The sequence below is a fragment of the Callorhinchus milii genome, unplaced genomic scaffold (genome assembly GCF_018977255.1).
Source record: "Callorhinchus milii isolate IMCB2004 unplaced genomic scaffold, IMCB_Cmil_1.0 Scaffold6, whole genome shotgun sequence".
In the NCBI taxonomy this organism is placed as follows: Eukaryota; Metazoa; Chordata; class Chondrichthyes; order Chimaeriformes; family Callorhinchidae; genus Callorhinchus; species Callorhinchus milii.
The window spans coordinates 20040630-20053296 of record NW_024704747.1 but is presented as its reverse complement, the minus strand read 5'-3'; the positions used below and the strand labels follow the sequence as shown (position 1 = coordinate 20053296).

General features: G+C 41.4%; 1 protein-coding gene across 1 annotated transcript; it reads right to left on the bottom strand.

The window, feature by feature from the left end:
- Positions 1 to 406: 406 nt before the first annotated feature.
- Positions 407 to 11614, bottom strand: rpe (ribulose-5-phosphate-3-epimerase). The gene is made up of 6 exons (XM_007900128.2): positions 11455 to 11614; positions 8187 to 8266; positions 5206 to 5345; positions 3840 to 3974; positions 2407 to 2493; positions 407 to 1662 (listed from the first exon to the last, which is right to left on the bottom strand). The coding sequence occupies exons 1-6, from the start codon at positions 11574 to 11576 to the stop codon at positions 1540 to 1542; spliced, it is 687 nt and encodes a 228-aa protein (XP_007898319.1). The 5' UTR covers positions 11577 to 11614; the 3' UTR covers positions 407 to 1539.
- Positions 11615 to 12667: the final 1053 nt, after the last annotated feature.

Here is a 12667-nt window from a genome sequence, read left to right as displayed (position 1 = left end):
ACAACCGACACAGCCGAAACCTTTGTCCACGCCTTACTTTCCGGCTGGATTATTCCAATGCCCTCGTTGGGTCTCCCCAGCAACACCATACGCAAGATTCAATTAATCTGATACTCACCCACTCAAACCTCCATCACGTCATTCCTGGCCAGGCTCCACTGGCTCCTAGTTTCCGAACAGATCGATTTCAAGATCCTCACTTGTTTTCAAATCCTTTCATGCCCTCGCGCCTCCCTAAAACAGCATTTTTCAGATCCAGAACAAGAGTTCCTCCAAAATCAACAATTTCACTACAAAACAGCACAAGTTACAGCTTTTGATCGCTTATTACTTGCACTGTATCAAATCAATACAAGTAATCAACTGCAGATTTAACACGTATCAAACAAAGTGAGATTGAATAATCTTAATTCTAATTACAATATTTTTATTGCTAGTCAATACATCTAAACCTGGTCAGAAATTTTCAGGCAAGCAGCTCAAACAGCAATACAAAGCCTCAATGGATGAATCTAACAAGCAAGATAACATTAATCAGGGAAAACTCAAATGATGTCTAGAGATATTTAAAAAAGATTATATTCTAAAATATGCAAGGCATGTGGATGGGATCCAGCATGCTGTTGCAGATTTCTATTTCAGACATATTTTACACACTAGATTACAACTCCTAAGGTTCAAAAAATCAATCATATCTGCTGTCAGGGGAACCAATTTCATATTGCATTTATAAAAAGTCGCTCATTCTTGAATCAGGGCTAATACCTCTTGATAACATTATTTATATTTTGACACTTAAGTGCTTGTGTTCCTAACCTAGGCTAGTCTCTACATTTCTAACCATCAGAATAATGTCAGAGAATTGGAGATAATTGTACCAGTCTCCAAAATCACAAGAGTGAAACCTCATTTTAGGCAAGTATTGATTTGATTGTTTTTGCCTACAAAATAATAGTCATTACACTCTGCATAAAAAAATCCCGTGAAGCTTTATGTAAAAGGTGCTATATCAAATGTAAGGTTTATTTCCACCCCCCAAATGAGGTAGACATATTCAAGAGATGAGCATTAAAGCAAGTTAGAATACCTATCCTTTCTGCTGCAGCATAAAAGACATTTTGTTTTTATGAATTAATTCTACCTGCATTATAAATCCAGGAAAAAAGCCTGGTTAATATTTTTTCACTTCATACATTTTACATGGAATAAACATGCCCTGTTTGTAATATTTTGCCACAGATAAATCTTTATTCAGAGGAGACTGGAAATTGAGGGGTGGGCGAGGAAGAAGAGAATAAATGGCTAGGCATTGAAATTAATGCATTATCAAAGACTTTCAAGGTTTCTTGCAAATAAATCAAAATATCCATACAATAATCCATTTCTTATGCACTGCTCCAAATAGTACATTGCAGAAATCATATTTTGCTGTATTATTCAGTCAATATAGCAATTATAACAATATTTATCTCGTTAAGTCCATATCCACCGCACTGTAGGTTAACAGCAGGCACAGTAGGTTAACATACTGTTGGTGTTTCACCTGTCCAAACAACGCTTCTGAATAGCTTCCATACATGCATTTCGGAGAAGGTTCATCACGGATCTGGGATCAGCACTTTTCATTATTGCACTGCCAGACACAATCATGTTTGCCCCTGCCTGAAAGAATTCCATACTTGATTTTAATACCACACAAAAAGTCAATCTTTTTATCCAAAGATATATAGTTAATACTGTGGCTGGTTGAATGACAATTGAAAATAACTTGCATTATCACTACATATTACATTGAAAGAATATTCAAAGCAATAAAGGCAAATGTTAATCGTACTTTTGGAAATTAAACAGGACATCATTTAAGGGCTCTATCCCTTCAGCCCTATTTGAGAAGCATTATATAGTGATTGATGGAGCATCTTAACCCACATTTAGAGAAGCTGACTATAACTATCAGTGATAAAAACTATTGTTTCAACTTTTTCCTAGGCTTCATGCTTTTTTATCAAAGAATGCAACAATTGAAATCCTTGCACATAAAAGTCATATAGACCAAACTATTCATCATAATCTTAATGAAATAAAAAGTTTTTCTTTGAGGCAGGGCTTTTATCTGAAAGGTAGAACTGAAATCAAAGGTAAAATCTGGACACACAAATCTAAACTGCGTGTAAAGGATCCAATTTGGTGCTTTGAATTAATCTCCAAATGTTTTGTTTGTACTGGAGGCAACTGATAAGTTAGATAGCAACTCTGTAATGCATTACATAAAATGTCTTTTTAAATTCCTTTTGTATGGCGAATCAGATCTATTTCAGTTAGACTGCATTAGCATTACAGTGTTCAGAATTTCAGATTTAAGAATCTATTGCAGAATTATTAAGAGTGAGGTTGAGTTTTTAATACCTCTACACATTTATGTATTGTATCTGGTCCCACACCTCCATCAACTTCAATATCCAAAGAAGGAAACTGGGTTCTCAACCACTGCACCTGAAACAAAAGTTGCTTTGTTACGTTCACACACTCAATTCATTCAAAAGGGGAAAATCAATCTAAATTATTTCCCAATTGAACTGCAACTAACATACCAACCAATGTGGTCATTGGATCAATATATAAATAACTAGCCGATAGTTTTTGTTCTACAACCATTAAAAACAATCCTGGCAGCATATACAATTAAAAGACAAAAATATTTGATAGAAAAGTGTTTAAGAATTCAAAAATGTTCTGATATCTTAAACATTTCACAGTTGATTGGTTAATAAAAGACATTTAATCGACAAAAGAAATTAACTAAATAGTTTGGCTCAGGAATTCAATACACTAAGATTAAATCGGAAATTCTCTACATTAGAATATGGTTTGGTTCAGTAACTTGCTGTTTTGGGATCAATCATGTTGTACAATAAACTACTGGATTCACCACAACATTTTGCAACAACTAGAAAAGAGTAGGTGATCGAGTCTAAACAGGAATTAGCCTGTGTGCTCCATACCTTTCATTTCTTCACAACTCCTCTCAGGACATCCTTTTATCACTTCTATGCCATAATTTTTACTTTTTTCAAATGTTATGTTAACAGCAACAGTCTATCAAGATCCATAAGCTTCAACTACACTAAACAGTATGACTAATTACCACAATGCAAAAGAATGAGAACCTACACTGAATATCAAAAATCAGCTGCAACTGCATGACACTCATATACAAAAACATAACATTTTGAATATGAAATGCTTTTCAGCATTTGGCAATTGCTCACTAAATCACCGCCACTGAAATACAATACAAAATTACATTTGTATAGCACCGTTCACGTTGGAAGGACGTGTGTAATACAAGAATGTATTTATATTACACAAAGGAAGAAATAGTGAAAAAGTGAAATGAATGAAAAAAAACGTATTCTGAAAAAAAGAAGCCTTTCCTGTTGATACACAGTTCAGCAATCCCCATATCAAATAACTTGGTGTGTCCATGTCTGATCTGGAGGCAATACATAAAAAAACCTAGAGAGGAGTCATCTACAAAAGCAAATACTTGTTACAGTTCTATGTAGATAGTGTTATACATAACCTGAATTTTGGAATTGTGCTGCAACATCTCTTGGGGTGGAAAATATGAACAAAAGATATAGTCTCCTGGATTTATATATGAATGCTGTAGTGAACAAACCATTACAGCTGATTATCAATAATATAAGCGGCTGCTTTAGATTTTGAACAGTATTTATTGATGGGGAAAGGGATGGCTGAATAAATGTTGATTTTTAGATTATAGCTGATGTAAGGAGTTCCGAGACAGAAGGGTACGAAACCTGCTTTTGGTTTACCTTTGGCATCATGTCATCCATAAATGTCTGACCTCCAAACCCAGGCTCCACAGTCATCACGAGGGCCATGTCAATCTGATTAGCCCAAGGAGCCAACTCTTCCACAGAAGTTCCTGGTTTAATTGCCAAACCCACCTGGAGAGGAAGAAGACATTGAACTAATCTCCTCTTGTCATACAATGCTGAGTCCCGTTTCCAAATCTTGCTCAGTTACTGGTGTTCCTGTGTCGCAGTCCAAGAAAAGGGCTAACGCACAGGGTCAACACTGTCACTTCAGTGGTGAAATCAGACTAGACTGCAGCAGTAACACAAGTCCATTCTTTGCCAGCTGAAGGATCTGAAATGAATTTGGGAAGTTTCGACACTGTACCCATTTCTACCCTTTAAGTTTATTCTGTTCACTGTACATTTCAACAAACTGCATTCCATACATTTTCCTCAATTTGTTTATAGTACCTTGAAATGTTTGGCCAAACCAATAACATTTCAGTTATGTGCCAGATTCCAACTGTGAACCAAACATAATCGGCAATTACAGAAAAGTGCAAAATGGTAACCAGTTTCTATACAACAAGCAGACTAAGCGGTGTACATCAGAGCAACGACGTGACCAAAGCAGGTCAGTGAAATGGATATAAAAGGAAAACATTCAATCTAAACAGTTTTGTTCATCCCAGTCTTAGCTATGTAGAGTCTCATCCTTGTTACTTTTGCCATAAAAGAATTCCACGCTCATGAACTGATGCAGAAAGCTCATCAGAGGATTTTGGAAACAACTTGAAAAGTGAGTATCTACTGTGAGTTCCACACCAGTAGATATTGGCAACAATAGTTGCACAAAATGCACAGTGAAGAAAAGGCCAATCCAATCACACCAATCCAATAAAAAATATTAACTGATCAACTGTTTTCACGCTTATTCAAAAACAATTTTATTAACTTCTTTTAAATCTGTCATGATAACAGTTTTAATTCACTTTTAAGCAACCTATCATGGGTTATATATACATATATATATACACACATATATGCAAATTTTATGTAAATATATTATGATATAATAGCTTGCTACCAAGAAGAGGGTGTTGAGAAAACTTTACAGCATCGCCCAGAAATAAAACCATGAACAGGTCATCGCAAAAATAAATCAATTGTACTCCCGAGTAAATGGTTTTTACTTGAAAAATGTGTTACATCAATTTCTATATATGGCTATGGTGCTTGGAAAACAGTTACGGTGCTTGGAAAAGTACAACAGAAATTAATATACCATACACACTTTGACTGGCATTGAATGAAAGCTTGAGAAACACTTTAAACTGTAATCTACAATAAACTGTCCATACAATAATTCCTAGTCACTTACCTTCATGCCATTTTCTCGGATATCTTTGATGAGTGCTCCTGCATTATTTGTTGCTTCCAGATGGAATGTGTACTGATTGCCACCAGCCACTGCTATTGGCTTCACCCATTGCTCTGGCTTAGAAACCATCATGTGCATGTCTGCATGAAAAGCAAACCACAAAGTGGTACTGCACTTTTTGAAAGATTACAATCTGAAAGTTGGCCCACTACAATTGGCTTCCCAGAATAGAAAGGAAGGGAATGAAAAGTTCACCAGGGTTCCCATTTGCAATTGGTATCCAAAGACCCTGCTCAAAAATGTGAGTGAATTGGACGAGGATTGGCTTTGGTGCCTGCCAGGTTAAATACTTGGCACAGAGGATCGGACATGAAGAATGGCCACTCAGGCAAGATATTGGGGAGCAGCCAGTGTCCATGGGAACTTATCCCAACACACCAGTGGCTTCAGTGAGGGAAGGACAGCAGAGAAAATCAACAGTTTAAAAAAAAAGTCTACAAATTTAAATTCAATTGTGATCCGGGTTTTACAAATAAATAATAAAAATAATCCTTAGTAGTGCCCAGCATGTCAAAGTTTCTGCAAAATATAACCACTGTGTATTTCACAGGCAAACCTAGCAGCCAATTTGCATGCAGCAATGGCATACAAACATACATGATGTTAATTGGTAATTTTTTCTGGAGGATCTGGATAAATTCCCTTTTCATATAGTGCTGTGGGTGCTGAAATGGCAACCTAAACAGGCAGATAGAACCTCTGTTTAATGCCTTATCTAAGGAACGGCATCTCTGACCATACAGCACTCATCCAGCACTATCAGCCTAGATAACAAGCTAAAAGTCTTAATGTGGGGCTTGATTTCACAACCTTGTGACCTAGAGATCAGATTACTACCAAATGAATCAGGCTTTCCCACCAAGTGGGGAAAACACGCCAAATGTTCTAAAAATGATGCACCACACCTGCCCTTGAACATTAAAACAACTATAGTACAGAGTTCCCAAACTATACAAGAGATTAATTATAATTACTACTGTCCAATTTCACTCTGTTCCAATACAACATCTACACAATGCAAACAGCAACAAGATGGTAACGTCAAAATTCATGATTCGAAGATGTGTTTTCAGCTGAAGAATTCAGAATTCAACAAAACACAACCCGCTTGTTATAACATTGGAATTAAAACATGTCAAATTATTCATTTATGTGGAAGATTAAGCATTTTCTGGATTTTGTATCAGATTGGGCACTTGATATGTGTACAACTAATGCACAAATTAGACTAAACATGCCTATTCCTCCAAATCTCTCTGACGAGACAGGCAGATTCCAGACCTGGCTGGTAAGATTGTCAGATGACTAAAACGCCATCTAGAGTTGATTCCCTTTAGCAGTCCTGGATATCCTCTCCCCTCCTCTCTTTCTCTCTCCCCATCCTACGAACAGAAGGTCAATCAGTATTTAAATTTAGGCCGCGTCAGTAAAGACGACACCAAACAGCACTAAGATACAGATAATAAAAGATTAATCATAATTTTTAAAAAGTCATTCTGTGCACAAGTTCAAACCAAAATACCAAATAGACAACAAGAACAAATTACACTTGTATGGACAATTAGGGGGTTTTGGACCCAAGCTGGGAGTTGGGGTCAAGGGGCTGGAGGGCAGGGGGGTGGAGGTGGGAGGGTGGCCGAAGGCATGGTTGAAGAGGAAGATCTTCAGATGGGGCTTGAAAGAGGCAAGAGAAAACAATAGCTACAAGAGAAACTACAATCAGCTTTCAAACCTAGCATTCACAAGACACTTTATAATCTTCCACCAGAAAACAGGAGGGGATACAGTGAACGTTTAGACAGGTCCAGTGAACACATAAGGAAACATGATACTGTAAAAATCTAGGCAAGTGCAAGCTTAAGGTATCTGCATCTGTTTTTATTTCAGATGTACAATATTTTCTCTAACACCTTGACACAGATCCCAAGTAAAATGTGGGTTGATGTAACGTGGAGCAGGATACAAGCACAAAGAACTGATAAGCTTCCAGGCACTTATTTGGGGGAATAGGCCAGATAACCTTGTAACCTTACATTGGATTACAAGGTTATCTGGCCTGTTCCCCCAAATCAGTCAACAAATCATCAGCAGCCTAGAGAACAGCAGACATGTCTGGCAAGGTTATTACTAAGTTTTCTACCTATTCCCATCATCAGATATGAATCTAAGAGCCATCTTAACCTCAGAAACCTGTTCTTATCTCCCTTTCCCCTCCACTGCCCATCACACAGGATGGTCAGTCAACTGACAACAGGGTTGAGCTCTTACTACAGCAGGATCACCATCAAGATAATGTATTCCCATCCTTCTTAATTCACAGCCAGGACACTCATTGCAGTCCACTCACTGCTCCACTAGTAAGATGCAAAGCTTCAATAAATACTGCAGTACTGTACTTGTTTATCTCTCTGCACATATTCCAGGGCAGCTACCAACTTCTGAGTGTGTTTGTGAACCCACAATCCAGGTAATGCCTTCCATCCTATCATCCCAAGTATTAGTTTCCCCATCAGCTTTTTGACAAAAATCTACCTTTAGCATGTTGGCAAGGTGTGTTCAGATTAGGTTACGCCACACCAGCCACCTTGATGCTCTATACAACCCACTTATCTTGTTTGGCAACAATTACTGAACTGAAAGCCTCTCGTAAAGGTGTTTGGCAAAGAGACAAATCCACCTCCCGGGAGCAGAGTTTGATATAGGCTGGAGCCCTCCCACCCCTTCTTTCCTGCAGCCGTTTCCCTTAATAATCACAAATCAAATCGTAGCCCTAAATCTTGCATAAAAGCCCTGAAAAACCTTTCGACTGTCATTCTGAGAATAAGTATTTCAAAGCAAAAGTACCTCCTAGCTGCAATGTTGACTTTAGCACTTCACAACCAATTAATTATACGCGATTGCTGACATGCTCAAGTCCTTACCAAAGAACGGATCCAGACCCAACTGCTTCCGGAGACTCTCCACCACCGGGTGACCAAATGTGATATTAGGCACAAAATGTCTGGAGGAAAGAGGAGAATTTTCACCAAACTTTGATTTGAGAGATTACTAGGATACAAGCAGATCCTATGTTAAAAGGGGAACTGAACATCTCTAATTTCAATCATATTGCTCCAAGCTCTTTCTACAGCTGCAGACAAACTCAATCCAAACAGCAAAGGAGATCAAGCTCTTATTGCGACAAAATAAAAGCATCAGAAGACATTTCTACATGCAGTATTGATAGTATGTGTGAAATAAAAGACAAAACTAATCTTGAGATGGAAATTGATTTTAACAGCCTTTCACGGGATTAACCCCCTCCCCCCGACATGTGGGATGTGAACAGAGGCTACATAGAGGATGAAGTTCTATGGTCTGATACTATCAAGATTTATAGTTTAAACAACTTGGTAAATCTACATCTTGTGAAGTCCTGTAGCTCAGTGGTCAGAGCACTCAGCTCACAAGCGAGAGACCTGGGTTTTATTCCTCCACATGCCTGTTTACCTAGCAGTAAGTAGGAAACCGGCTGTTAGTTGATTGGCCAATCACTTTTCCGGGGATAATAATCCCTAAAAAAACAAACAAACCAAAAAAAACATAATAATTTGGTCACTCAATCCACAACCGTTTGTGGGACACTGCTGTGCGCAATTGGCTGCCGTGTTTCGCCCACAAATGTACTGTCAATTCTATAGTATATTCTGTGAAGCGCTTTGAGACGTCCAGAAGATGTGAAAAGCGCCATATCAGATGCAAGGATTATTATTATCTTAGTAGATATAAACTCCTTTGTGTGTAGACATTTTATGATTCTATATTAAGGAAACATATTTGAACACCTGTATCTCTACTAATTAGTATGCACATTGAAACATCCACTCTAAATGCTTCCCTCTACAACCGTAGGAACTAAAGCTTATTTTGCTGACAAATCATGTTATTAATATAGAGAATGTAACTTGTACATTGTCTGTTAATTGTTAAATGTTAATTGTCTGTTGTGCTATCTAAACATACCAACAAATACACTACATAATAAACAATGTACACTAAAACCCAATCTATAAAATGCACATTGCAATACTTTGATTTATTAAAATAAGACAGTGTAAAACAAACTATATCCTACAGCGCAACTCTGATTTTGTACTGACCTGATTCCATTGTACATTATGCAATCAATAGTTTAATTTTAATTTATAAAGATAAAACCCATACTTAAAAAGATTGAGACAATCACAAAACACCACTGTTAGAAATAAAAACAATCCTCAAGAAATAAAAACTTCTACAAAATATCAAAAAATTACAACTGATAAAACAAATGGTCCAGTTACACACGTTAAACGATGTCTCTCACGGTCAGGAAAAATGTGCATAGATTTCACTCCAATAGAAAGTTTGAATATTAAAGCAGAACCATATCTATACGACTATGACGATACCATTTCTAAAGCAAGAGGCTAGCATGTATTACTGAGGATATCACAGCAGCATGACTTGACAATTCCAGTGGAACTCACAGATCATAACATGAGCAATTACTAAAGCACAACACAATATACTGCATTAAAAAGCAGCATTAAAGTGCATTATATTAATAACATTCAGAATAGGTTTACTTGAACAGCTCTGATAGCAAGAAGGATTCAGATTAAACAATTTTCTTTAATGATTTATAACATATAGGCTTTATTCCATCTATTATCAAACCCAAAAGTGGACCAGGGACAACAATCATAGCTGGAGGTCTGATATTTGCTTTTGTGATAGGTCGAACTTATTGAAAATCTTGATTGTTCTTGCTTTCCCGACACAAAACAGAATTAACCTGAAGCAGAATTTTCTTTTAAGAGACAGTTGGGCCAAAAACTAAACTCAACGGATTCACAGGGAGAAAGTCTGACGACGACAACAGGCACGTACATCTTTCAAGTTGGCAAATTCTCAATTACTTTGCAGCCTTGCAACACGCCCGTAACGCAACTGTATACTGTAACTTGCAACATCTTGCGTTATAGACTTTTCTAAGCCTTGGGTCTCCCAAGTTCCATCATTTACAGGCTGCAAATCATCCCAAACTCCACCGCCTGCATCCTCGACCGCCCATCGCCCGAGACTTGGTCAGACTCCACTGGCTCCCGGTGGATTGACTGCAGCTTCCTCGATCGCCTACAAATCCATCCACTCCCAGACACTTCCTTATCTCTCGGATCTCCTCCTCTCCCCCCCACACCCACTCCAGCAGCTCAACTCCACTCCACTCAGCTAACTCAGGCCGACTGAGCATCCCCCGCCCTCTCTCTCCATACCACCACCAGCGGCTGGACCTTCAGTTCCTTTACCCCTAACCCTCTGGAGCTCCCCCTCTCCCTCCCCCACTCCCTCCCTCCTCCTCTCCCCCACTCTTCCTCCCCCACTCCCCCTCTCCCTCCCCCACTCCCTCCCTCCTCCTCTCCCTCCCTCCCCCACTCCCCCTCTCCCTCCCCCACTCCCTCCCTCCTCCTCTCCCTCTCTCCCCCTCTCCCTCCCCCACTCCCTCCCTCCCCCTCTCCCTCCCTCCCTCCTCCTCTCCCTCCCCCACTCTTCCTCCCCCCTCCCTCCCTCCCTCCCTCCCTCCTCCTCTCCCTCCCCCACTCTTCCTCCCCCACTCCCTCCCTCCCCCACTCTCCCTCACTCCCTATCCCTCCCCCACTCTCCCTCACTCCCTCTCAAGCCCTTCTCTTTCTATCCCAAACCCCCCCCCCCCCCCTCGCCTCAAGTCCTACCTGTCTGACGGAGCCTACATTGGCACCTCCCTCCTTCCCGTTGGCCCGAGCGTCCAACCCCAAGTCCCTGTGAGGCGCTCTCGGGCGCTGCCCTGTTTGGGTGACGGGCAGCAAAAGCCGCACAGGGCGCAACCGCGGGGATGTTGTACCGCTCGAGAGCCGCGAGAAACCGAGAGGGCAAAATACACTCACGTGTCACCGTGTCGGCCTTCTGCGCAGATTAAGATAACTAAAGATAACCGCAGTTACTAACACCTCCTCCTCCTCCTCCTCCCGAGAGAAAAAAAACCCGGGAGGGTCACCACCAGTCCCCGGGACACCCGGTCAAACCCGCCCCGGGAGACCAGGCCTCGGCTCCGGCTCCGGGGGGGTGAGGTAGACTCCCAGCCCCAGCCCCGCCGGGGGCCTTCGCTGAGAAAAAAATGCCGCTTCTTACCCGTCCATCACGTCTAAATGCAGGTAATCGGCGCCGCAGTCCATCATGCGGACGCACTCGGCCCCCAGACAGGCCAGGTTGCTGTTGAGGATGGACGGTCCGATCTTGCAGCCCTGCGCCATCGTTGCCCTGGGCCGCGGGGGGGAGCGCGGGGGCCGCCGGGACCTGGAGTTCTCCTTCCCGAGGTTTCCGCCTCCTGTCAACCTCTCTCTCCCCCCGACCCACCACCACCACGGCGAACTACAACCCCCGGCGTGCACCGCGGCGCCAGCGCATGCTCAGTGGGCGCGATCTGGCTGGACATTTCTCCTGCAGTGGCTCTCAGCTGTTGTTACGGTCATTGGAGGGTCTTCTCTCACTCTGCAATTCATCCAGTATCAGGGGCTCAGTGGTGGTGGGGGGGGGGGGGGGGGGGGGGCAGCTTTTATTTTAGATCACCCTCTAAAGGGAGGTTTCGAAAAGTTAGGCATAGTTAACAAAGCAAACTCGGACTTTTCAATGAAATGCTAATTAAAACCATACTTACACACGTTGAGCTTACCACCACCACAACAACTTACACTTGCATAGCCCCCCCCACCCCCCCTCACGTCGGAAAGACGTGCCCGGGCGCTGGACAATCGGGTTTTGGGCCCCGAGTGGGGAGTTGGGGTCAGAAGGGGAGGGCGGTCGAAGGCACGATCGAAGAGGAAGGTCTTCAGACGGGTCTTGAAGGAGGCAAGACAGGGGGTGAGGCGGAGGGATATTGCAGGATGGAGTTCCAGAGTGTGGGGTACAGATGCTGAATGCCCGATCGACAATGGTAGGGCAGGAAGTGCGGGGGACCTGAAGCAGCCCCGTGTCCGCCGAGCGGAATGAGCTCAGTATGGAGTTATGATACCTGAAATGGGGTTAAGAGGCTGATATGGGGTTGAGGTCGGAGAGGTAGGGGGGAGCAAAACTGTGAAGTACCTTGAAGGGTTTGTACTCAATTCTCTGAGGAATGGGGAGCCAGTGAAGCCAGGCAAGAACGGGAGTGATAGGTTCTCAGAGTCTGGTGCGGGAGGACATAAGCTGCAGAGTTCTGAATAGGGAAGAGTTGGGAAGTCCAGTGAGCAGACAGTTGGCTTAGTTAAGCCGGGACGTAATGACTATCTGGTACATCCAAATAAATGTTTTATCTGTTCCCATTACCTCGTATAAGTTTCTAAAAGACATAAAAAATGAATTACTA

Coding starts and splice junctions, on each gene's coding strand:
- rpe (XM_007900128.2), bottom strand. CDS start 11,576: ATGGCGCAGGGCTGCAAGATCGGACCGTCCATCCTCAACAGCAACCTG. Junction 8,267..11,454: donor CATTTAGACGTGATGGACGG/GTAAGAAGCGGC, acceptor TCTTTCCTCCAG/ACATTTTGTGCCTAATATCA. Junction 3,975..5,205: donor TCCGAGAAAATGGCATGAAG/GTAAGTGACTAG, acceptor CTTCCTCTCCAG/GTGGGTTTGGCAATTAAACC.